Genomic DNA, 27,834 nt, shown 5'->3' with positions numbered 1-27,834 from the left:
GGTGAGTTCTAGTACAACAACAAACTTTGAAATAGGTATACCCAAATAAGATATAAAAGGAAAATGTGATACAGAAACAAAAATATATTTGTCTAGGTGAAATTTTAGATAGAATCTTATTTTAAAAAGAAAGAGAGCAAATTATCAATCTGCAGGTCTGTGAGCAATAGACCGCAAAGACAAGAATTCTGTTATAAAATTCCTTCATAGAAGAAATGTTTTCTGCCTGTTAGTCTTTAAAGCTATTACTCTACAATGTTATCATTAATCATTCAAAATATTAATATAAGAAATGTGAATAAAATTACTAGGCATATTGTAATCTAACTGTTAGAGCCCAGAAAAAAAAACAGTGACTATCCAAGTAAAATAAGTTCCATAAGAAAATAAGTTGTTTATATATGCAAAGAAGGTATAGCAATAGATTTCTCAGGACAATCAATGCAACAGACAAAGAAACAACCTTTGAAAACACTGAAGTTCTTCTGTGGGGACCAGCCCTCAGCAGCTCAGGGATTGAGGGGGATCCACTGAACCAGTGAACTAAGGACTTGACCTACCTGAAGGATAGCTCTTTATGGGGCCAGCAAAAAAGGGAAACGCACACACAATCTCCAACATGCCAAGATCACACCTAGGGTCCTAATAAATAGCAACCTTTCAGCAGGTCAGAGAAACTGAAGAGGAGATGCAGAGCCTTCAAGCCCCTGGACAGGCTGTAAACAGATGCAGGAGGGAGCCTGTTCTGGAACTAGCTTTTGTAGACCAGGCTGGCTTCGAACTCACAGAGATTCACCTGCCTCTGCCTCCCAAATGCTGGGATTAAAGGCGTGCACCACCACCTCCCGGCTCGTTTTATTATTCTTTTTGTTGCTGGTTCTACTCTCTTCTTCTTTTGTTCTGTTCTTCCACCCTAATGTTTCCTTCCTCTGTCTCTTTCCAGATTAATTCCTTCTATGCTACTCCCTGATATCTTCCTTCTCACTTCCTTTTTTTTGACAGCTTATAGACCCCAGCAAAATCTTGTAAACAATATAAAAATTAAAATGTAGTTACATTCTATTTTTAAGTGAATAATTAGAAAGAATATCAGTAAAAAAAAACAACATGTTTCCCATTTGTTTTACATGATTAAACATTGCACATATTACAGGTGAAAACAATTTATTCCCCAAACCCCACAAACATTCATGTCCAAGCAACTTGTTACAAATTAATAAAGCATAAGTAAACAAGGGATTTTTCTCAGTCAGTTCTTTTACTAGCAGGCTGCATTTTGCAGATACAAAGAATGGATCAATCACCTTATTATTTATCTCAAAAGGTAATTTTATCAAAAATTCTAAGAGAATCACAAATCCAAACATCTATGTAGAAAAAAACAATCATCAAGCTCTACTTTAAATCCTCAGGGTACATACCCATTCATGAAAATATTTTTATATCAGGAATATGAGGGCAGAAATGGATACAAGGAATTCATCATCACCTTTGATCACCAACCCATCCTTGCAGGAAAGGCACATCAGCTAGCAATAGCCAGGTTGCCATTGTTTTGGTCCTTTGACCTCAATGTGTTCCTTGATCAACTATTAAAAGTGTTTCTTTCTAAATTTTAAATTGATTCCTAATATTTTCTACCTCAAATCATTAACAAAATCATCTTAACCTAACCTTAAGACATTATTTAAAACTTTATGTTAGCTATGATATACACTGAAACCCCTGAGCACGTCTCCCAACATCAAGATTAAAAGAACTTGAGGTAGCCTAGCTTCTGGGGCTCAATTGTTTTCCTTAATCAGTAACCTAATCAGTAACCTAAGCCACAGTCTATAGGACTTCTGAAGAAAAACTTGTAATGAAGGAAGGTCATTGGTTAAATAAAGAAACTGCCTTGGCCCTGATAGGACAGAAAATTAGATAGGTGGAGTAAACAGAACAGAATGCTGGGAGAAAGAGGAAGTGAGGTAAGACGCCTCAGACAGATGCCAGGCCACTGCTCTCCCAGGCAGATGCGATGAAGCTCCAACCCAGGATGGACGTAGGCTAGAATCTTCCATGTAAGCGCACCTCGGTGCTACACACATTAATAGAAATGAACCAGGCAGTGTTTAAATAAATACAGTTTGTGTGTTGTTATTTCGGGGTATAAGCTAGCCAGGCGGCTGGGAGCAGGGCAGCAGGAATTCAACCCACAGCTCCTTTCTACAAACTTGGAAGTCCTAACTGATAATCTCTTGTTCCTGTTTTCTATTTTCTGCAGTTCCTGCTTTATCACGGGCAGGGATAACACTATAATCTATCTTTACCTATATTAATTTTCCCACTAAACTAACCACTATCATAATCCCTTATCACATTTGTTAAAAACCCTTAATTATCAAAATCATCACTACTATTGATTAGATCATTACTTCAATTAAACAGTACAGCTTAAGAGCAAATCATCTTCATAATAACCCACAGGTAAAAATGCCCAGTAGAACTGAATATTTACATGAGCTAATCATACTACATTAAAGACAGTGGGAATACTTCCACATCCATACACATCATGACAGATACCAGAGAAAAATGGCAGTGGCCACCATGTAAAGACACAGAAGTAGCAAGAGTTATTATGGAAGCGAAGCCCTCAGGGCCTTGCTTATCTGAGATTCTCCCATCAGAGCCTTGTATTCTAGTGGACTGAACTCAGGAAGCTGCCACCTGCTGCTCCTCTGACATGGCGAGAAATATTATCTTTCTGGATGAAGAAAACATAAGGCATTTTCTAAAGGTCATATTGGACTTCACGAACAATGTAGGCACAGTAGAAGGAATGTTATGGAAACCACACTAGAAAGTAAGTTAAAGCAGATAAAAAGATGCCCCTAAAACCAATCTGGTTGTGGTGATTTAAATGAGTGCCTCCAGAGGTTTCAGGCACTTGAATTCTTAGTCTCCAGTTGGTGCTGGTTTGGCCAGGACTAGGAGGTGTGGCCAGGACTAAGAGGTGTGGCCTTGTTGGGGAAGGCTTGTTGCTTACCTTCTGCTGTGCTCTCTGCCATTAAGTTGATAGATGCCTATCCCCTTGGAAGTGCAAGTCCCACTGAAATGTTTTTTTTTTCTTTAAGTGGCTTTAGTCATGGTGTTTATCACAGTAATATAAGGAAACTAAGACAATGGTAAAAGAACACTTGCCAGAAGAGCAATCAATATTTAATGCCAGCCAAAATGCAAAACATACTTACTTTGAAAAACACTTTGACTGTTTCTTATAAAATTTACAATGAAAGTCTATTCGTTCATAAGTTTCACTGATATAGGCAAGAGATAAGTGCAAAATTACACACATACAATGACCTACAATCTTGTGGATATAATAATCTAGAAAAATATGAGCCAGCAGCAGCAGGTGACGTCAGAGTTGAACTGATAATCAAAAAAAACAGAACCAATAAACTATGGTGAATTCTAAATTTTTGCTTGTGATATTAAGTGCTATTTTTCTACCCAATACAATCTATGCAAATACACACCAACAGAAATATTTAATATTACATTTTTTAATCAGTTTCAGTCAAGGAATTTTCTGGAAGTCATTGAAGGTCACACCTCTTCTGTGTATTTCTCTTGGTCCCTCAAAACAAAGAACTAATTTACTTGGAGTGGCTGGGAGGAGGTTCTGGAGATAACTACTTTTGGAGATAGAATTACTCATCAAGGGTGTGTAAAGTCAGGTGGATCACATCCTTTGTTGCTCAGCTCTCTAATAGCTGAAGAGTCCAAATTCTCACTGACTTTGTGTTGTCTGTGTGGACATATCTAAAGAGGAATGTGACTAGCTGATTACAGTGGTTACCTAGCCAACTAAACAGAAAGGATGCTTTCATCCGGCCAGAAGATGATGCTGAGAGTATCGTTAAATACCCAGAGGTGTTTTAGATTTTCACTTTTCTGAGTCAAAAGAATTGCATCCAAATTTTATAAATCTAGTAAATAATCATAATCCATCCATAGTATGTGTTTTGGGAAAGAAAATCCCATACCCGTGTGTTTTATGTACTGGAGCATATATGAATGGCTTTGTCCTATTTCTTACTTATGACTGAGTTTTATGCAGCATATATCGGCATAAAAATGAAAGGAGAAAATGGAAAAGCAGAAAACATTAATAATTCTATTTTAGCAGAAACATTACATATGAAACAAATTTTCCAAATAGTCTACAATGAATAAATTTATTAGTTAATGGAAAATGTTTTTATTGTAAAAATAAATACCAAATCAAATGTAGTTGAAAACTTAAAACCTTGTCCTTCAAGATATGACATTCTGCTCCAACCATGTATTTGAAAGGTAAATGTTCTTGCTTAGATATCAACTGGTTTGATATTTTTTGCATACACTTCAGTCACAGGAATGGTAGAAACTGCCTTTTGTCTCTATAATAGCATTTTACTGACTTTTGATGTATGTATATTATCATACTAAAAACCTGTAAAATTATTTGCATTTAAATTAGTTTCCAACACTCTTCTGTGGATGTCGAGCTGATCTAAATGCTTGTTTTCAGATTGGGAAGCAGTTCAGTCAGTCAGTAACACAAGTATGAGGAACTGCATCCCTAGCACTCACATAAAAAGGCTCGTACGGTGGCACTTTCTTACAATTTCAGCGCTGAAGAGGTGGAGAGAGGGAGATTCCTAGTGATTATGACAGTGATGCCAGTGAGAGACCCTTTCTTCAACAAAATGTGAATGACACTTGAAGAATGATACCTAAGGCTGACCTCTTGCCTCAACACACACACACTCATACACACTTACACAGGCATTATATATCACTATACACACATATAATCATATATTGCTCTTGTTCTTACTTTCTATAAATACTAATCTTCTGTACTTCACTTTCATATAAGAGAGTTGAGATCCATGTGTGTGTGTGTGTGTGTGTGTGTGTGTGTGTGTGTATAGTGGATTAAAGTAGAAACATTACAACCAACTAAAGAGATTACAATCAATCCACAAACCACTTCTTTTATTCTGGGCATGTAGGTGGGATAAGCATGTGTGGTGCATGTACTTATGCAGGGGATATACATGGAAGCATGTGCATATGTGTGGTGCATGGTACACACACATATATGAAACTCAACTACATCCACAGAAGAGTGTTCAAAACTAATTTTTTTTTCGAGACAGGGTTTCTTTGTTGCTTTGGTACCTGTCCCGGAACTAGCTCTTGTAGACCAGGCTGGCCTCGAACTCCCAGAGATCTGCCTGCCTCTGCCTCCCGAGTCCTGAGGTTAAAGGTGTGCGCCACCACCGCCCGGCTAGAAACTAATTTAAATGCAAATAATTTTACAGAGGCCTGAAGATGATGTTTCCCTATCATTTTCTACATTAATTCTTTGAGATATGATGTCTTAGGGAACCTGGAGATTATTGAGTGGACTAGCCTAGCTGGTCAGCAAGTCCCATGATTCACCTGTATCACTCATCCAACAGTGGAATGGTAGTTGTGTAGAACAGTGCCTGACTTTTTCAATGGTGTTAAGAATCCCTCCTGAAACCTTGTCCACCCTAACTTAAAGAACGGGGTTTCTTTCTCTCTCTCCTTATTCTCTCCTCTGCCTCAATCCTCGCTATAGCTGCTGAGATTTACAGCTTTCTTGTCCTATTCTTTTTCTCTTAAACTCTCATAAAATAAACTGTTTTTTAGCTGAAAATAAACAAGCAAAAAGGAAAATATTTATAAATCTTTTAGGACTATGTTGTGTCAATTTCAAACTTACCGATACCTTTTGAAATTATTATATGTTTTTTGTTGCTGAGATAATGTAATTATGAATGACCATAAATATCACTCAAGATAAAAAATACATTTTATGTCTTTTTTAAACATTTGAGATCCTTTTATAATAAAATTAACCAACATTTGCACACATAAATTCTTAGTCAAAACATAAAAAGCAGTTTTAATATTAAGACAAAATATTGTAATAAAAATTTAGAGTTCCTACCTTTCTGGATTGGTAAGTGACTTTAACATGAGACTCTGGAATTTGTATTGGCATGTGGAACAGTAAGAATCTGAGGACGGCATGTATATGATATAAATGCATGAAATGTTCACAATATCTCTTTTGAACAGAGCAAGGATCTTGAATTCTTTAAGATTATCAAATGGTTTGCTCTTCCTAAGCAGGAAAAAAATGATATTCTCAGTTTGTTAATAAACTTAAACATACTTTTCTAAAATAAGTGCAATGTTAATGAAACACAAGACAATTTTATAGAGCAGAGGTCAGACAAGACAGAATAAAATAACAGTGAGGATGTATGCATCTCCATATGAACATGTAGAAAAGCATATTTTCTTCAAGATTGTTTATCCTGTATTTTGACTTTATAGATCATTCTTCAGCCATTGCAATTCCTTCAGTTGACTAGGACTTCAAATGAAAAATGTTATTCACCAACACATTTTAGAGTATTTTCTTTAAAGAAAATATCAATAAAATACTGAGATTTAAAATGAAAAGTACTATTTTATAAACATAATTTCATGATCACTCTCAATGTATCAAGGATAGTAACAAGGCTTAAACCACACACTTGAACTTTATTTAGCCAGTAACCTCCTTTTAATGATATTATAAAAATGGTCATATCAAGAAAAGTTAGGTTCAAATCATACAGATTGCTTTCTTGAAATCACAAAGCTATTAGTTAATCATTTGTGGTGTAAAAGCATACTTTTAAATCCTGTTTATTACTCCTTTCCTCAATTCTTTATCTCTGTGTGGCAGAAATATGAGTCTATAACATAATTCCTGTCATTATAGTTTTGTCCAAATCCAAGAACCCTCTCTATCGTCATCTCTCAGAAGCTAAAATTAAGGGTCTGAGCAAGTTGGACCAGAGAAACCACAAGATTTGGGTCAGAAGAAAGAAGCAAATGGGGAAAAGAAAACAGAAGGAATTAGACCAAAGGAAAGAGCATGGAAATCCTCACTGAAGAAAACAGTGCAGCAAAATGTGCTCGAACAAAGGCAAGGACCTATGTAGAACAGAGAACAAAATGGCAGCTTTGGTGTGGAAGCCCCAACATTTCCGACCAAGCTTGAACTGTCTGTGCCCTGTTATCCCTTTTTTTTCATCACAGAAGTTAGGTTATCCAAAGGATGTAACCATTCACTTCAAAGTTCATCTTTATTCTCACCCTGGCAGGGTTACCCACTTTCCCCCAGAAAATAACTTCATTTGGTATCGCTTATGTATTTCAAAGAGCATATCCAGATTCTTCAGATTTCCTGCAATAAACTCAGATAGCAATGTCCCCTACAAATTCACATTGTCCCTAGGGTTTCCAACTGCCTGAACTCTTATTTTCTTAGTATCAAGGGCTTTTCTCTCTTCTCTTCTCTTCTCTCCTCTCCTACCCTCCCCTCCCCTCCCCTCCCATCCTCCCTCCCCCCCTCCCCTCCCCTCCCCTCCCCTCCCCTCCTCTTCTCTTCTCTCCTCTCCTCTCCTCTCTTCTTCTCTTCTCTTCTCTTCTCTTCTCTTCTCTTCTCTTCTCTTTTCCCCTCTCCTATCCTCCCCTCCCCTCCCCTCCCCTCCCATCCTCCCTCCCCCCTCCCCTGCCCTCCCCTCCCCTCCTCTTCTCTTCTCTTCTCTCCTCTCCTCTCCTCTCCTCTTTTCTTCTCTTCTCTTCTCTTCTCTTCTCTTCTCTTCTCTTCTCTTCTCTTCTCTTTTCCCCTCTCCTTTTTACTTTCCTTCTTCCCTTCTCTCTATCACCCTCAGTCTCTAAATTCTTACCCTCCCCACTGTCTTCAGACTATTTCAGTGTAAACAATCCTTAAAGACTTTCTGAAGGAATGATAACTATCATAATTTGGTTTAACTTTTAATTTAAAATCTATCTGCTGCACTAGTATATACATAGATACTACTGTGTATATATACTAGTGTGTGTATATATATATATACTACAATATATGCTTTATATATGCTTTAATTTAAAGTCGCTCTCTCTCTCTCTCTCTCTCTCTCTCTCTGTGTGTGTGTGTGTGTGTGTGTGTGTGTGTGTGTGTGTATAATAGCCACTGTTCCACATGCTTCCTTGCCAGTGTACTCTATCCAAATATTTATTGAATGATTAAATTAGATACATCCCATAGAAAACCCTCTACTTCACATATAATGGTTTGGTATGGAATGGCATTTTGAATATTTTTGAGGATCTACAGTTCAAACTTTGAAGTTATTCTATACTACTTTGCCTTTCTCAATTTTCCAATTTAGATAAATTGTCACACATAAATTTGGGATCCTTAGAACCTATAGGTTCTCTCTTGGTCTTTGTTTTAATGCCACTGAACCCATCTAGTTTCTTCTGTCTATCACTCACAAACAATAGCCATTTCTGAAGACTCTAAAATTTCCTTTAATATCGCTATCATTCATCTGATGGACTGCCATAATCTGAACATCTACCTACCATGAGTGTGAGTGATATTGCTTAGTGGGCAAAGCCTACCACACCTAACAGTCTGAGTTTCATTCCTGGAACCCACATGATGGAAGCAGAGACTGAAAACCCATGATATATCCACCGACCTCCATATGCAAGCTGTAGCATTTGTACCCCCCTCCCACCATACACACAAATATGCACAATCAATATACTAAAAATAAATAAATAAAATCCTAAATTTATAAAACCTTACAATTCAAATCATACTATAATAACCAAGTACACTTTTAAGTGACTTTAAAAAAATAACCACACCACAGCAATCTGTACAAAAATCAGGAGCCAGTACATTTCCAGTGAAGTCCAATTTACTAATAAAATAATGAACCAAAACATAGAGTGTTTACAGATCCCATAGAGAACAGGTGAGTAGGATGGGGAGGGGAGGAAGTGGAGGAGGAAAGGGACAGGAAGAAGGATCAGGAGGGGGAAGAAGAGGTAGAGGAAGTGTAATGCAAACAGAAGTTCAGCATTCATATGTGCAATAGTCAAAGGTGATTTTAAGTGTTTTCTCTATAATCTTGGGCATTTTGCATAAAGAGCAAATATTCCCATTTCAGTTCTTGAATGGGAAATGCATGGTCTTTCAAGATTCTTTGATTCTTCTAGTGTTCAAAGAAAAGTTTATATGACAAATAGCTCTAATAGAAAAACAATAGCCAAGCTTAGGCTGACATGTTGTCATAAATATGCATGTCCTCATAATGTTATCCTTTTGTGGACTGAATCCATTATGAGCAAAATCCATCACTATTTCACAGTGTTTCACTGTTTGCAAAGTAAATCAGAACAAATTTCCTTACCTACTGGAAAAAATCGGAGCAACTGTATTAGGAGGTTGGTCTACGTGCTATTTATGACTTTAGTCACTCTGTCTTCTCTGAGCCTTCCAAAAGCAACTTTTCCCAGTTTGCTTATGGGATTGTATTACTTTCAAATGTGTTTACTCCTTTTCTGCCTTCTGACAGCACATTAAGTGCTAATCTATCATGCAGCTCACCACACAGATTCAGTTATGCATTAGCCTTCACCAGTCTTTTGTGACTTTCTTCTGAACAATAACACGATTTCTGTTTAAGTGTGCAGATGTCCCTATAACACCTGGATATGTTTACTCATAAGTTATGTGCTGGATAAGTGAATTAATTTAAAAGCAAACAGTATATTTCTGGTAAGAATAAACAGTAGGCTATATATGTGTGTGTAATATATCCAAAAACTTTTTACAATATAAGAGATCTGTATTAATGAACTATTTACTAAGCAGCAGTTGATATTATAACATACAATATATAATCAATGTCCAAGCTTGGGCAAAATGTTCTCTTAATGAAACATGGACCTTGATAAAATAAAGAATTTAGAATAAAATTCTTATATATGTTCTATATTATTTTGAGTGACTGAAAAGAGGTGAAAATGGGAAGAAAAATTACTTTTACACTATCATTTCCATGTCGTCTGCAATGACTCTTATTAATTTAAAAGTTATAGTTATGTAATGAAATATTAAAATATTTATTTCAATTTTTACTTTCCTGTTGTTGACACAGTATTTCATTTCTGAGAATGATCATAGCAGCCATGACGGAAACTCTTAGCTTTACTTCATTATGAAGTTTTTCAGTTTTTTGTCAACTTGTACTTTTTTCTTTTGATCTTCTTCATAAATTCCAAGATTTGAAATTTTTCTGTGTTCAATATCACATCTACTATTTGATTTGGCTATGTACTATATTTTTTATGTCATTGCAGATTTTTAATTAAATGTTAATATCATTGTAACATTAAGGAGGCTGTTACCATTGTTTGATAACTAAACTTGCTTCCAGTCAGGGAGGTTTTCCTCTCTCATAGATGACAACTGAATAAATCTGTATGTTACTATATGTCCAGATCCAAGACTCACCACACATTACATTTAGTTTATTGGCCAGTTCATGTTATTGTTACTTAAGCTGCAATGACAGTAAATTTTGGGGATAACAACTGTGACTCCTGAAAACCCAAAAGTCACCAATAACAGGAAAGATTGAAGCCAACTTATGCCATATTAATAGCTAAATAGAGTTTATTATTCAGTTAATCAGCAACATGAAAGCAGTTTCTCTTTCTAGATAGTTGAACCAGTACATTGGAAGCAGTAATTTTAAACAAAACAACAATAACAAAAAATCCTTTATATCATTCTTTGGCTTAAGAGAAAAAAATTTAAGAATTTATCTAAGATTAAAAAGATATTCAGAAAACTTGAGCTAAAAATGAACTTGACGTTTAAGTAACATTAGAAACATGTACATACAGTCATATACATGTAAAAATTCATTTGGAATTGAGGAAAAAGATACTTCAACATATATTTGGAAGCTTTGTAGTGTGGAGTTTTATAAATGTTAAATTTGTGCTGCTCTAGATGTCACTGTAGTTTTACAACACTGTGAAAATCATATTTCATAAAATCTGGAGGAAATAAGCAAGCAAGATCATGAGGATGAGTATTGGAATTGAGGGTCAAATATGTAACAAAAATGGCTCCTCCTGTTCCTCTAACATTTGTGACCATGAGCTGTGAAACACAAGCTGCCTGTTACATATTCACTGTCTTCCCATAGAATGAAATACTAGAACATGATAGGTAAACATGATATGTAAGCCTGTGCATTTAGAAAATTAATTCTGCATTATCTACTGAACCATGTGTAGATCTGTAAATAAGCAAACACTTAATTTCTCAAAGAAGTAAGTAAAAAGTGGTACTTACTCATAAAGCCTCGGATATGAAAATTGGTCATGCTGGCTTAATACACTAAATGAAATTGAGCCATCCTTCACAGTTTTGTTATAAGAAACTATACTGAGAGAAAAATAATAGGCTACAAAATAAAAATGCAGAATATTATTCCTATTATATTACAACTTTATTTTGTTTTGTCACAAATGCAGGAAATGCACGCAAGCACACATGATAGTCCCATATTTTATGCAAACAAAAATTTCAGAGAGAATAATTTTATCAATGGAAAATGCATTCTACTTCTTGTTGGGTTATTTCCAAAATATTGTTCCTAATTCTTCGAGAATTTCAGACACATTATTCTGACCACATTTTTCCTCACCCCTAGCTTTTCCCACATCCACCACACCTACCCTACCTTCTGCAACACCAAACTTTGAGTTTTCTAATTTTTTTCTCCCTATTGACTAGAGATTATTTTGCCCAACTATTCTTGGGAGTGGGATCTGCTCTGAACTGTGGTAAACATACTATGAGTCACATCATTATAGAAAACATTTAAAAAGTCATATTTTGAAGAATAAAAACCTGCCAGTCAATCATCAGTCTTGAGTACAGTGATAATTTGGTTAAATTGACACTACATTATGACTTCCCTGCAAACATAAAATCAAATAGAAAAATAACATAAGACAACATTTTTTTCAAGGACATATTTAAATATTGTAAGTCTCTTAGTGACATCATTAATAAATACAACTAAATTTGCTTGCCAACTTTAATCATCATCTCATTGCCTACTGAGCTGTTATACCTCAAGTAGATACATGCAGGGAAGTGCTATTCCAAAATAAAAGGGCTCACAGTGAACTAGAGAGATTTTGTTCAGTGATTAGGAGTCATACAGCTCTGGCAGAAAACTGGAGTTGGAATCCCAGCAGACATGTCAAGTGATTCACCGATGCCTGTAATTCTAGCTCCAGGGAGATTAAATGCCTTTGGTCTCTATGAGCATCTGCATTCATGAGTGTGGATACACACACACAAACACACACACGCATGTGAACACACAAACATACACAGAAAACCACAAACAATGCTAAACTAAATCTTTCAAAATAATTGGCCGAAATTACTACTGAAAAGTCATCAGTAGGTTTTATTTTAGAAATAAAGATATTAATAATGAAGAGTGAGAGATGGAGAAGTTAACATATATGTGGAGGAAACTGAAATTATGAACTATAAATAAAATTTCGATGCAAGAAATAGTTGGAGAAGAAAAGATGAAGAAAGCAGCTGGAGAAGTAAGATAGAAGGCGAAGAACATCAAAAGGATGCAGATATGAGTGCAGAAATCATGACCAACTAGGGCTTGAAACTAAATGGAGCTAGCCTGGGTTGATTCTAAAATTGCTTGGGAATATTGACTGCATTGTCTTTCTATCTTTTCCGCCATGATTGACATTGCATGCCTTATTACACTTCTCTAACTGGTGGGCTTGAAAGTAAGTAACTTGACCCTTCAATTTACAGGTTTAGAAAGCAAGACAAATTCGTCCTTAAAGATTAATTATAAAGAAGGTTTCAGTTATCCCTAAATAACATATGCTTCAGCATAATGGTTCATTTATGTAAATTCTAACCACTTACCACAGAATGGATTTTTGCTGCTAGTATCCAAAAATGCAATGGTCCTGAAAGGCCATCCTTCCTTTTTTTCCTTCAAACCTTCTCTCCACCAAGGTTTAGCTTGGTTACCTAAGATTTAAGAAATAGGCACAGAAATTGAATTCCATCAAGTAGCACACAAATTCTCCAAATCACTAAAGTTCTTAAATGTCAATGGACAGCATCAAGTATAGATTAAAAAGTATGTTGGAAATATGTAAGATGCTTTAAAATATTTTTTAAAGTAGCTCACATTCAAGATTCACAAAAATCACTACATTCTCTGAAAGTTCTATCAGATCCTGACATAAATTAGTATGACTGAGATACACTTGTATCATTTTTATACAATTATATATTCAGAAGTTTTTGCATAACTCTTTTTAGCAAATTCACCAGAATAAGTGAGTTGCATAAAATTTTAACATGCAGTTTAGTTCCATGAATGAAGACCTAAAATTATCCTACAGCTACAATATTGCATTATGCCATAATACATAAGCATAAAAATAATATAAATACATATATAAATTCTATGTTTTCTCCCCTTCTCACTTTTCTCACCCCATTTCCCCTTACCCCCATCCCACCCCACCCCCAAGTTCCCAGTTTTTGCGGGATAAAGGAAGGGTGGATATGGGAGCAGGGAAGTATATATCCTAATTAAGGGAGCCATCTTAGGGTTGGCAAGAGACTTGACTCTAGAGGGGCTCGCAGGTGTCCAGGGAGATGTCCCCAGCTAGTATTTTGGGCAACTGAGGAGAGGGAACCTGAAATGACCTTATCCTATAGCCATACTGATATATCTTGCATATCACCATAGAACCTTCATCTGGCGATGGATGGAGATAGAGACAGAGACCCAAACGGGAGCACTGGACTGAGCTCCCAAGGTCCCAATGAGGAGCAGAAGGAGGGAGAACATGAGCAAGAAAGTCAGGACCGCGAGGGTTGCACCTACCCACTGTGACAGTGATGCTGATCTATTGGAAGCTCACCAAATCCAGCTGTACTGGGACTGAAAAAGCAGGGGATAAAACAGGACTCTCTGAACATAGCGGATAATGAGGGCTGATGAGAAGCCAAGGGCAATGGCAATGGGTTTCTATCCTACTGCATGAACTGGCTTTTTGGGAGCCTAGCCTGTTTGGATGCTCACCTTCTTGGGCCTGGATGGAGGAGGGAGGACCTTGGACTTCCCACAGGGTAGGGAATCCAGACTGCTCTTCAGACTCCAGAGGGAGGGGGAATGGAGTGTGGAGAGGGGAAGAGGAGTGGGGAGAAGGGGAGAGGAGTGGGGGGAGGGAGAGAGGAGTGGGAGGAGGTGAAGGGAGATGGGAGGCGGGGAGGAGGCGGAAATTTTTTCAATAAATAAATAAATAAAAATTAAAAAAAAATAAATCCTATGTTTAGAATGTATTTCTTATATTTGTGCATACTGAATACTAAATTAGTAACATATTAAATAATGCCAAATGCCTCTTTATATCTACCTCAAAACTTTTGAATGTTCATATAACACAGAGAAAACTTAAATTTCAGAATTTTTAACTTCAGTTCAACCTTGTGCTCTTAAGCAATCTATATACTTGCCGTGACTCACAGATGGAAAAATGATGCCACCAGAAAAGCAATCCCATTTAGAAGTATAAGTAAATTTCCCTAATTGGGAGAATTACACAAAATTTTTTACTTGTAGGTCTTGTGGACAGAAGAAATGTATGGAAATGGGGATTTGACAAATCCTGGATGGATCATGCTTCATATAGCGATGCTCCATGCGCATTCAGTAAGGTTGAATAAAGCTTGATGCACTGGGTTCATTTCAGTCCCATGCCTAGAGATGCTTTGACCATGCAAACATTTCAGGAAAACCCTTCCATAATACTAACCATATATTGATATTTTACACCATGCTGAGACCTAATATTTTCTTTGGAAAATACTGAACAGTGTCTGAAATTCTTTAAAGCTCTATTTTTTTTTATTTTTACTTGAACACATTATTTACTTGTTTATTCATTCACATTTTATTTATATGTATAATAACTATAAATATATTTGATATATATTATATCGTATATTGGCATACCCTAATCCTCTTTACCTCCTCCTACTTAATCCTATCTTCTTGTGGAATCTATTGTTTTTCTGTATTTTCCATTGGCTGACTTTCATTTTCAAAAGATGCCAGTGTAAATATCCTTGCTATGTCTTACTGATATGGAAAGCATGAATCACATGCAATTTTTGACTACCTGCTGAGACCAAATGTAAAGCTAGCTATGATGCACATCTCTTCACTTGGGCCTAAGATTTCCTATTAAAAGAAAAAGAATGTGGAATATAGAAATTTCTGCCTGTATGCCTAGGAAGAGGGGTTGACAAATTCCTTAGGAAAAATGGTAGGAAATATATAATCTAAATCTACTGCTATCCCCATTGATAATTTCCACCAAACCATAATATATTAGCAGATTTTATGAATCACAAGTTAGCCTCCAGTCTAAAATACTAGCCCAGTGATGTTACTCATGTTCAAAAGGAATTTTAGTAAATATTAGTTCCCTTACCAAGCCTAGGACAGGAGTCTTTGGGAAGGTTCCCACAGTCAACACATAAACCATTCTTGTAATCTTCGTAGGAGGGACAAGGAAATGAGACAAAACTGCAGTTTGATTCAAAAGATGCAAGGAACAAGTAAACTGCTCTCTGATGGTCACATTTTATGTAATTAACTCCTTAAGGGTGAGAAGAACAAGCAAAACAGCTATAAAAATCAAGTTCAAGAGAATTAGAGAAATACTGACCATTAAGTTATATTAAATTCTGTGTTTCTTTTACATGCAAAGCATTGACCACAAAATAGTTACATATCAACCAATTAAAATCTTAAATTGGGCATGATTTTCTCATGAAATAAACAAGACATTTGCATAACGTAATAAATGTAAAGAATGGCTGTTTAAATTTAACAGGCTACACAAGTGCATGGCTACAATTATACTATTACTATTATAGTGTCTTTCCTTTCTAACGCTATACCCCTAAATATTTGATCTATTGTAAAACATGTCTCTGAAAACAAGTGATGTTACAACTCGCTGATCTCACTTCCCTCTTCCAATCTTTCATACATGTTTCCATTAGTTTGAACTTTTCCAGCCATGGTGGCATTTGACCATGTGTTAACCTGCCATGGTGCCAAAGTGAGCTAGATTCCACAGTCAGAGGCCATTCATTACGAATGTATGGTACAACCAAGTGGTCACGGTTGAAAAATCCGTGTATATGTGGTAATATGTTCATCATAAGTGCTAGATTGTGGGATCAAACTCAAATTCTAAGATATTTAGCTATATATGTTTTTTAGATGAATTTAAATTCCTGTTTGTGCTTAAAATGATGAACTAAAATTGTTAAAACCACACAAAAAGAGTCCTCATCCATTACTAAATGTAGTATATGTTAGTAACCTATGTGTATTAAATTGTATAAATTTAATTTATATCTTGTCAATAACTATTCTATGTCATTAGCGAAAAATATGATATGAAAATATTACCCACAGATTATGATAGCAAAATGTTAAGCTATTTTGTCATATCATTTTGAATCATGTATATCTGTACTCAGAATATATCATCTGAAAAAAGTCTATTTTCAATAAAAGACAAAAGAACAAAAATACTTTTAATGTACCTGAAAAAAGGTTTGTAGGACAACCTGGCTGTTGTTTTCCTCCGTTTGGGTAAAAATCTATATGTCCCAATGGCTCTACAATGCCTAAACCTAGGGGGAAAAGCACCCATAAAATTAAAAAGCATAAAATGTTGTTTGAGCAGTTGTATATAACAAAATCTGTTCAGAAATTTGTATCATTGACAAATGCAAGTTTTAACTTTATTAGTTTCTTCTACTTCCAGCAAATCTATCTTCTGCCTCTCTCCTCCTCCCTTCCCCTTCCTTCCTACTTCCCCTCCTAATTCTCCTCTTTCTTCTTTTTTTTTTTTGAGATATGGATATAAGCAATATCCCAATCTACCCTAGAACCTGCTATGTAACCTAACTCTGCCTCCCTCCCCCCTGCTCTCTTTCTTTCAACTTAATAAACTCATCCATTCAATCAAAAAAGGCTCAGGGCATTTTCAATAATTTTTCTAATGAATTTATCCAATATTTTCTTACCAGTGTTACCAACAGCGTTATAAAGACAATTAAAATCAATAGAGAAATTATTCTCTCCTTATAGAAAAACAGTCCTTCTCTGTGGTTTTAAAGTTGTGCTCAGCTCCAGTTGGTATACATCACAAGAGGAAAATGAATAGAAACATAAATAGCAGCATTGATTATGTTGGCTGAGACTATTCATTTGTTCCCAGCAGCCCAGACACCAAATAATCACACAGAAACTATATTATTTGTAATACTTCTTGGCCAATACCTTAAGATTGTTTCTAGGTAGCACTTACATCTTAAATTAACTTATTTCTATTATTTTATATTTTACCCCAAGACTCATGGTTTACCAGCAAGGTTCTGGCATGTCTGTCTCCCGGAACAACTACATAGTGTCTGTTTGACTCCATATATTTTCTCCCAGCATTCAACTTAGTTTTCCCACCTACCTCTATTCTGCCCTGCTATAGGACTAAAGCAACTTTATTCATTAACCAATGATATTCAAAGCATATAGATTGGAATCCCACATCCCCTCCCCTTTTGTGTCTAAATAAAAAGAAATTTTTAACTTTAACATAGCAAGATTACATACAACAAAACAGGTTTCAAGAAAAAAAATAGAGTTCAAATATTTATATCTACTTTATCCTTTATCTTACCTAAGGAAAACTATAACTATCTATTCCTCAACTTCATCAAAGACCACAGAAGTGCATTGTAAGCAACTTCCAAAACTCTAGAATTGATAGAGATACCTCACTGCCTGTTCAGTTACCCAAAGTTCTTCTGTAACATTGAGGCATCCATCTTTAGCCTACAGGCCCATAGTATCCAGCAGACTTTTCCATGAAGCAGGAAATTTGAAGATCTGTTCTGTCTTCTAATGGCAAAGTCCATCAGTTGCTTTCATTCATGCAGAATGCCTGGGAGTTTCCTCTGTGAAGTAGGTACACTGAAGGACCATCCTATCTTATGGAATGTTCAGCAGTAACTTTTCTGTGGGTTCTGCATATCCAGTTCATACAGCATACATTTAAGCAGTCCAGGCAATAGCAATTTCTTGCCAAAATGACTAGCAAAGTCTATAAGGAGATTCTTCAATTCCCAGTTTCCTCTTGAAGTAGACTGGTACTGCCAGGAGCAGACGTGTCTCACTGTCATGAAAAGCCCTAAGCTCTTAAAACATTTTAAATGCCATATTCTGCACATCTTTGAAAGATTTGGAGAATATTTACCCATCTGAAATATATCTCTGTATATATAAATACCTAACTAACATGACTACAAGTTTGACTATTATAAATGACTATCTATTAATCTGTATTTTTAACTATAAATTACTTTTTTAAATGAATTGCACAAACACAATACTTTAATCAAGAGCAGAAATATACATATAACAAAGTTGACCTTAAATTTATCAATAGACCAAGATCCATATCAATAAAAAGTATTCATCTCTATAGCATATCCCCCTTATAAATGTAAACAAATGTTTATCAACAAGCATTTAGGGAATTTGGGTGTAGTTCTCTTCAAACTGTTTCCTGTTTTTTGTTGGGCAAAGTAATTTTGCAGGTTTACGCGGACCTTTCAGGGGGTCTTGTTTCATTGAACCACATTAGTCTGGAAGGAATCCACAGGTTCTCATCCTCTGTGGAAACAAAATCAGAACGTCTTTTCCAAAGCAACATATCTTTAGACCCAAATTTTGAAGTCAAGATACCTTTAATATATGTATGTATGTATGTATGTATGTATGTATGTATGTTTAGCTTAGCAGCTCATTCCCAGTCAAAAATTTCAAAGAAAGCACAACAATATACATAATCCAGACTATCTGTGTATATTCCATCTTTACATGGCTTATTTTTCTTTACTCCTTTAATCTATGACTGTCTGTACTCTGTCTCCTAAAGTCTTTGTTTTATTTTTTGAAATTATTTACTTCTTTTTATAATTATACTCTTCTTCTCTCCCCCAAGTCTATATACATTTTTAAACACACTATGACCTATTTATTTCTGTCTGAATCTGTCTTTATTGTGTATCTATAATCATTTTGACCAAGAACACTTTAAAATGGTAAGCATCTTAGTCACAGAGACCCTGAATGCTGGCTCTGCCTCTCTCAGGCTTTCAGTAAGGCAGAGGAACCTTACCGCCCACTCTGGGACTGCTGGGTGTGAACCATGCTCACCACCTCAACTCTGGGTAGCACTGTGCAGCATATATGTAGGGCCCTGGTCTCCTTTTGAAAGACCCTACAGACCCCCTCCTCAAAACCCGCAGCTAGCATGCTCCCAGGGGAATGTCCTGTTTGCTTTAAAAAAAAATTCTCCGGATCAGCAGCCAGCCTGCTCTCATAAGAACATCCCATGTGCTTTAGAGAGCAGGAGATAGAGATAGGAAGACTGCAGGGCAGGATGTCAATAAGATAGGATATCAACAAAGCAGGTTGACTGCAAAACAGGATATCTATGAGATAGGAACTGTCATGCCCCCCGCCTCATTCCGATAACCACGCTTTTGCTTCTGTAAACTTGCTTTTTGCTCTTCCCTATAAAAAGCCCGCTCTCCAGTTGGCAGGGGCGCAAGTCCTCCGAAAGACTTTGCCGCCCACAGGTACCTGTGTTTACTCAATAAACCTCTTGCTAATTGCATCCTGTGGCCTGGTCTCAGAGTGTCCTGGTTCTGGGGTCTTCATCAGAGAGGAAAGGTCCTCTCTGAGGGTCTTTCACCTTATTCCTAGGGTGCATTCGCGGGTACAGTTTATGATCAGCTAACTAAGCTTCCTATGTGTTTCTGTGTTCTTCCTGCCCCACCTGGTGGTTAGCTGCAGGGCATTTACTCCATTGTTAATATGGTAATTTCCCACCTGCCTGGGCAGGGATCCTTGTGCTGCAGTTAGGTAGATTAGGACTCCCCCAGTGCTGAATAAACTGCAGTTGGCTGATCTCCTTTCGAATGACCCCAGTCTCTCTGTGTGTTCTTTCAATCTCCAGGCCCTTGCCAGACTATCATTCGAACTGTACTGAGGGTGTAACACAAAATCGGGTGTTACACATATAAACCCTTTTAATCTCTGTATAAGCTAAATCCGCCATGCAGTGCACTTCTCAGCCTGGGAATGACTCTATGAATGGCCATGGGAATCCTCCATGCTCTCCTCCCTGTGCACTCCTAGAAGACCCGAGCCCAGGCCAGGGTACTGAGTAGCATGCAAGCTCTAGGTTCCTTTCCTCCTAACCTGGAGCTAGCATACAAGCACCTGAGCCCCAAACCCCACTCAAGCGCTTGGCCTCCTGAAAGAGCCAGAGCTGTTCCAGTAACTAGCAGGAACCATGAAGCCTTCTTAAAAGAGTCACACAGTGTTTGTTGCTACCGCTGAGTCAGGAAGACCTCTCTTAAAGAATTCGCAGAGACCCTACTCTCTGCCTGCAAACAAAGCCCAGCAGGAAAAAAAAAATGATGGCTACCAAGAAATCATTCTTAATTCTGTTCTTTTGTGTCTAGAATTTCTTTCCAAGTTTTTTTCAGGTTTTACATGGATGTAGTCAGCACATGTTGGACCACCAATTTGCTTAGTTTTTCCTCCTAGCTCTATTTTGCCCTGCTATAGGACCAAAGCAGGTTTATTCATTAAGCAATTGTAGTCGCAGCATATAGAGGGTAATCCCACATCAGACCAGGGCAAGAAATATTATCAAGTCAGTGACTGCCAATAAAATGAAGATGATTATTTTAAAATGAAATTTCAATTTATACAATGACATGACAATTCTTAAAACCTAAACACATAATTTTTGATTGTGAGCCTACCCTTTAATGGCTGAGCCATATTTCCAACCCAAAGGATTCATAGTCATACCACAAGGACAATTGCTCAACTGTGTTCATAGTAGCATTACTCATAATAGCCAGAACCTCAATGCACTTCAACCAAAGAATTTATAAAGACTATGTGGTATATTTAGACAATGGAGTTTTACTTAGTGGTAAAAACACAATGACATCTTAAAATTTGAAGGCAAATAGATGGAACTAAAAAAAAAAATATCTTGAGTGAGGTAACTCAGACCCAGAAAGACAAACATGGTATGTAGTCACTCATAAGTGGATATTAGACACAAAGCAAAGGATAATCAGTCTGATGTGGAACTTCCTTCTGTATGCTGTGATTACCATTAATGAATAAAGAAACTGCTTTGGACCTATAGCAGGGAAGAACATAGGTAGGCAGGAAAAACTATATTGAATGCTGGTAAAAAGTAGACAGAGTCATACAGAAGCCATGTAACCCTACCGGAAATTTAGCCAGTAAGCCACAGCCACATAGCAATGCACAGATGGATAGAAATGGGTTAAATTAATATGTAAGAGTTAGCCAATAAGAAGCTAGAGCTAATGGGCCAAGCAGTTATTTAATTGAAACAGTTTCTGTATGACTATTTCAGGGCTGAGCAGACAGGAAGCAACAAGAGGCCCCTCCTCCTACACCAGTCTATGGTCTACAACCCCAGAAAAGCCAGTAAATAAGGAGAATTCTAAAAGAGACATACATGGATACCCCCGTAGAGGGGGAATAGAATACATCTCCTTAGTAAATTGTGAGCTTGGAAGAGGAATGGTGAAGGGTCGAAGGAGAGTGAAGAGGGGATAAGGGGAATGGGAAGGAGAGCATGAGGGATCCTGAAGGTCAGGTTGGGGGAAGGACAGAGAGGGAGAGCAAGGAAACACAGATATCTTGATAGAGGAAGATACAGGATTAGCAAGAAACCTGGCACTAGGGAAATTTCCAAGAATCTACAGGATGACCCCAGCCAAAAAATCTAAGCAATAGTAGAGGTAGTACTTTAACTGCCTTTCCCAGTCAAAAGATAGATGACTATCTTAATTGTCATCATAGAACCATCACCTAGTAACTGATAGAAGCAGATGCAGAGATCCACAGCTAAGCACTGGACCAAGCTCCTAGATTCCAGTCATAAAAAAAAGGAGGAGATATAATATGAGCAAAAGGGTCAAGATCATAATGGGGAATCCCACAGAAACAACTGATCCTTGCTAGTGGGAGATCAATAACTCTGGACTGACAGCTGGGAAACCTGCATAGGACCTAGCTAGGCCCTTCTACTGTGGATGACAGTTGTGAGGCTTGGGCAGTTTGTGGGACCACCAGCCATGCAACCAGTATTTATCCCTAGTAATAAACTGGCTTTATGGAAACCATGGAGGGATACCTTGCTCAGCTCAGATACAAGAGGGAGGGTCTCGGTCCTGCCCCAAGTGATTTGAGAGACTCTTTAAACCCCCTTGGGAGGCCTCAGCCTCTCTGAGGAGTGGGGCTGGGGTTTGGGGGAGGGGAAAGGTAGAGAGAGAAAGAGGAAGGGAAGGAGAGGAAACTGGTATTGGTATGTAAAATAAAAAAGGTTGTTTTTAAAAAGAACATAAGAAAAAAATAGTAATAATAAATAAACACAAGGCAAACAATACCAGAAACCATTGCAAAAACACAGACAAACAAACAACAACAAAACCCAAAACTCATTAAATCCCAAACATTTTATAAACAGTGCTTCCTTATTTTACAACATCTTCATCAGGAATCTATATTCCACACTTTGCTTTTAAACACAAAACTAATAAATACTTATTATTTTACCGTTGGAATCAGTATGGATGACATCCACAAACTTTGCATCAGTGTAATCTAACCTGCTATCTGCTGGTTTTCTAGAAAAATTTGGTCCAGCTGGGTCAAGACCTGAAATACAAAATAGGAAGTATCAGTCTAATAATGTTTTAGTACTTTGTTATGTTTTATACTTGCTGTATTGTCAATTATAAATACAAATATCTTCAGTTTTAGTTTAAACATGTCTAAGCCTATCTAAAGATATTAAATTTGACAAATGACAAGTGCCTCTTTATTTAAATATTTATTGGCAACCTTTATAGTTAGTCTAAAAACAGAATATTGTTAAGCTATTTTTAGCATTTTTATCTAAGAAGCAGATAGAGTAATTTATGAAACTTTATATTTAATAGTAACAGATATCCCTCCTAATTGAGGAAAAGAGCTAATGAATACCATCCGGACCTCTCTTGAATTATTTGCCTTACTGGCTTCATCCTGTGACTGCCTATAGGTCTAAAATACATTTTAGATATCAATGCTATTCAGGTTAATGAATGGAACGAATTTCCTATTTTCTTAGTAGTCATCTCTCCTAAGAGTTTCCTATACATTCTTAAATAAAAATGTTATAAATTTCATGAAATATGGATATTATTCTATAGGATTAATTCTAAACTAAAATTCACAGATCATGACTTTCTGATAGCAAAGGGGTGAAAATAGAATAAAATCCACTGAAGGACGAGACATCTAGTTTCCCAGACCCATGGAGCAGAAGGGAAAAAAAAACTTACTCTCTTAAGTTGTTCTTTTACCCACATTAATATACAAATTAATATTATTTTAACTATTGTTCACTTCACACTTTTCTATTGTCCTATTTTATTTAGCCCAATTGACATAATGCCCCACCCTCTGTTTCTCTACATTTTTCTTATGTAAGAAGCCTATATTTTTTGGTCTTTCAGACTTTTGCAATAGTGTGGTGGCAGAAGAATAGGCAAGTAAGCATATGCATCAATATGAGCAATTCTACCTCTCCTAACTTTTATGAAATTTTATTAAGACAATGTTATCCTTCATTAATAATTGGTATTATAACATTTCAGTGATATGCATATGGATAATTGCTTAATAAACCTGATGTAGACAAATGATGGAAATCTCTGTAAGCATCATGTCATTGTTGCCTTTAACAACAGTTAAATTTACTGTGTGAATCTGAGTGAACATGAGAATGTTTCAAATTTGAATAGCAACTGCTGATTTGTCTAGTACTCCAGTGAATGTTTAAAAGAATTAAAATCCAACAGCATGTATAAAAGTGAACTATATAACTAATATTTTTAGCTAATAAATAAATGATTTTTTGATGGATCAATTTTTCCCATGTAGCTTTTGACATTTAGATAAAGCTATAAAAACATAATGCTTGATTTTCATGTTTACCTTAATCACTAAGGAAGAATTAACAATCCAATAAAAAGTAATATTTGAATATATTTTGTAGCATATATGGAATGGGATTCCCTTCTGTGTGCTGTGAATATGTTTCATTGCCATTGGTTAATAAAGAAGCTGCTTTCAGTCAATGACTTAAAAGATTAAAGCCAGTCAAAAAATCTTAACAAAGATGTAGAGAGAGAGAGTAGGCATAGTTGAGGAGATGCCGTGTAGCTGCCGAATAAGAGAGATGCCCCAGAACCTTACCAGTAATGGGTTAATTGAAGATGCAAGAGTTAGTTTGTAAGAAGCCTAAGTTAATAGGCCAAGTAGTGTTTTAATTAATATAGTTTCTTTGTAATTATTTCAGGTCTGGGTGGCCAGGAACGAACAAGCAGCCTTCGTCAACAGCAGTGTCTTCAGGTTTTAAACAGAATAAACTCTAGGAGGAAAATGTGCTTAAATGATAATTTTACAAAAAGAAAAAAGATAGTTTTACCTGTGATTCTTCCAAGTTGACCATGAAATAGTTTTCCTACAAAACCACTAATATGAGCCCCTAAGCTCATACCTACGAGATGAAAATTGTCAAGAGATGCTCCATGGTTCTGCAATTGAAAAATACAATGCAATGATTTTAATTTTGGCAAATCACAAATAATTCCTAATATACTGACACTCTGAAATTCATTCTGACTTCACACATTTCTGGGATATAAGTAAGGAGTTAACAACTTTGAAAAGATGAAAACTTTGTTCAGCTTGCATCCTGAAATGTCTTATTTCTCTCTTTTTGTTTCCAGGAACATCATTCAAATTCACCTGTGAATTTAAGTTTTAATTATCCATAATGTATAGTGAGATATTTAATACTTAATTATCAAGGCTTTTAATGATCAAATGGTAATAATAGGCATGACCAAATGTTTATTCTGTGGTAAGTACCTCAACATGTGTTTTATAAGTTTTTATTTAATATTCCTGTTTGCCATTCGAGTTATTCATTACTATTCTGTTACTTAAAACTCTGCCTGTCACCTATCAAACACTAACTAAACAACATTCATGAACATCCATTTACTAAGGAAAGAGGTTCAGAAGTCAAAGACGTACAAAGCTACATATGAAGATGTATTTTAAGTCAGTGATGTTTGGATTTCTATGCCTCTGAAAATTAATATGCTAAAATCCTAACCTTTAATGTTATGTGTATGCAGCAGAGACTAGAAAAAAATGATACTATAAAGTTTGAACACTCAAGAATGAGGCTAATATCCTGATAAGGGACATCCAAAGAAGCTTATTTGAGTCTCCCACAGCGTAAAAACACTGTGAAAAGACACCAACTATGAACCAGGAACTGAGCCTTACCAGCCCAGAATCCACCAATCCCTTGCTCTTAGGTCTCTTAGTCTGCAGGTATGTTTGCAGAGCCAGTTTACTGTATTTCTTTATAGTGTCTCAAATGGAAAGATACGAGCCTGAATCAGTTTGATTACAAAACATATGCTAGTATTCTTCTGTTTTTCCTTCAGAGTATATCAATGACCCCTAATAGAACTGGTAAAAGTATAAAAGCCACTCTTACTTTTGAAATGCTAAAATGAAGTGCTTGGATTTAAGGTGGGTTCCAGGATTACAGAAAAACAATCTAAAGTCAATGTGTGAACATCTATCTGTCTGCCTCAGGTAGTTAGCTTTGTGAGTTCACTGAGTGTGTGTATCTTCCAGCAGACTCCCAGGGAGCTAATAGGAGTTGGTGGTGGTCCACACTATACAGTGATGTCTGAAGGCTCATAAAATGATGTTGAACTTTCACTACTCTTGGAGAGCTAGAGGGGGACTTGTCCAGCACAAAGCAATTTTGTTCTTCAAATTCCTCAAAGCAATGTCCGCAAAGCTGAAGGGGTATTTCTCCAAACCACAAAACTATGGCTACTTTCCTCCCAGTTCCTATAAATCCTCTGTAAGCAAAATACCATGACTTTTCCTTAAATTCTCTTCCTAACTTGCACTTTCTACATTATGAAGTTCCTGTTTATCAGTGAGAGACAGTTATAATTCAGGAAAAAGTCAATTATTCAGGTTTATACACTGTCAATCTTCTTGTCAATTATTTTATCCACTTTTCTCTTGGGTCACAATATTTTTAAAATTGGAAATTCAAAATAATAATGCTCTTAGCAATGATGACTAAAAAATGTAATGAGATTACAGTAATGTCTACTCCCCATATAGGATCACTAATTTATACTGAATTCAGGATAGATAAGGTTTAAAAGAGTCTTAAATTTTTAATTGTTTAAAATAAAATGGTTTTTATATTAAAAATGTAAAATTAAAATATAAAATTATTTAGAGTAGACAAAATATGGCTACAAAATCACTATGTCTAATATAAAGTCTCAAATGTTTATGGAAAAAGTTTTAATTTTGTGATGTCACAAAGCAACCCATATATTGTGTAGCATGTATATTTTAAAATTTTAATACTTACCAAAAGATTTTGAATGGACACACTCAAACTCTCAGCCACCTTCCTGGTGTTTTTAACAGCTCTTCTGTAAAGGAAAGTTGCAGCACCATGGTTCCAGTCTACAACAATGAGATTCACATCTTCCTGTTTCAAAACTGCCTCAGTAAACATGGGAAGCCAAACTGGGGCGGATCCCAGTGGTCTGAATCCATGAATAATCCAGACCGTTTTTTTTGACAAGTCGAAACGGGCATTAAGTGAGTTATTAGATCCAAACAACGGTTCTGCACAGGTTGAATTGTACCTTGTATACATCATCAGACTTATCTTTAGATTAGTGATAAACAAATCTTTTAGGGAATACATTGCATTTAATTTTGAGAATTCAAGACATTTTCTATTAGTCTCTGTAAAAAAAGAAAAGTCAGTATGAGTATTAGGTTAACATTGCAGTTTTATTGCTGCAATATTGTACAAGTGAACTGAATTCTATTTTATTGGCACTTTATTTAATTTTTTAAATTTATTTATTTATTAAAGATTTCTGTCTCTTCCCCGCCACCGCCTCCCATTTCGCTCCCCCTCCCCCGACCAAGTCCCCCTCCCTCATCAGCCCAAAGAGCAGTCAGGGTTCCCTGCCCTGTGGGAAGTCCAAGGACCACCCACCTCCTTCCAGGTCTAGTAAGGTGAGCATCCAAACTGCCTAGGCTCCCACAAAGCCAGTATGTGCAGTAGGATCAGAAACCCATTGCCATTGTTCTTGAGTTCTCAGTAGTCCTCATTTTCCGCTATGTTCAGCGAGTCTGGTTTTATCCCATGCTTTTTCAGACCCAGGCCAGCTGGCATTGGTGAGTTCCCGATATTGGCACTTTAATGTGATCTACTGAGCAGCTACAATGCTAAAACTTACATTGGATCAAACAAAAAGCCTCCCTGAGCTTGAAGTTATAAAAATAACAACAAATATGAACAAATGTGATAGGTTAAAAATGACAAACACTCTTTTCAAATAAAATAGAAAGTGTCAGGCTGAAATCATTCCTTTTACTAATCACTGGAAACATCAGCAGTGAAGACAGATAAACTGATTGTGAATCCCCCCAAAAGCTTTACAGAAGGGTACTTATTAATTAGGAAAAACTTAAGCTTGCCAGT

The 27,834-nt window shown here is 36.3% G+C and overlaps 1 protein-coding gene across 1 annotated transcript in view; it reads right to left on the bottom strand.

Moving 5' to 3' along the window:
- Lipi (lipase I) overlaps positions 1-27,075 on the bottom strand; it is a 30,702-nt gene extending 3,627 nt beyond the window's left edge. Inside the window, exons 1-8 of the mRNA XM_041678538.1 lie at positions 26,701-27,075; positions 24,703-24,811; positions 22,785-22,886; positions 16,640-16,729; positions 15,511-15,678; positions 12,920-13,027; positions 11,294-11,405; positions 6,017-6,193 (exon numbers count right to left, since the gene is read on the bottom strand). Of these exons, the coding sequence (XP_041534472.1) occupies positions 6,017-6,193; positions 11,294-11,405; positions 12,920-13,027; positions 15,511-15,678; positions 16,640-16,729; positions 22,785-22,886; positions 24,703-24,811; positions 26,701-27,045 (1,211 nt within the window). The 5' untranslated portion in view covers positions 27,046-27,075. The remainder of the gene's footprint in view (positions 1-6,016; positions 6,194-11,293; positions 11,406-12,919; positions 13,028-15,510; positions 15,679-16,639; positions 16,730-22,784; positions 22,887-24,702; positions 24,812-26,700) is intronic.
- Positions 27,076-27,834: the final 759 nt, after the last annotated feature.

The sequence above is a fragment of the Microtus oregoni genome, unplaced genomic scaffold, assembly GCF_018167655.1.
Source record: "Microtus oregoni isolate MIOR12 unplaced genomic scaffold, Mior012 000030F_ref0000283, whole genome shotgun sequence".
In the NCBI taxonomy this organism is placed as follows: Eukaryota; Metazoa; Chordata; class Mammalia; order Rodentia; family Cricetidae; genus Microtus; species Microtus oregoni.
Note: the sequence above shows the minus strand (reverse complement) of the source record. Positions and strands in the feature narration are given on the sequence as shown.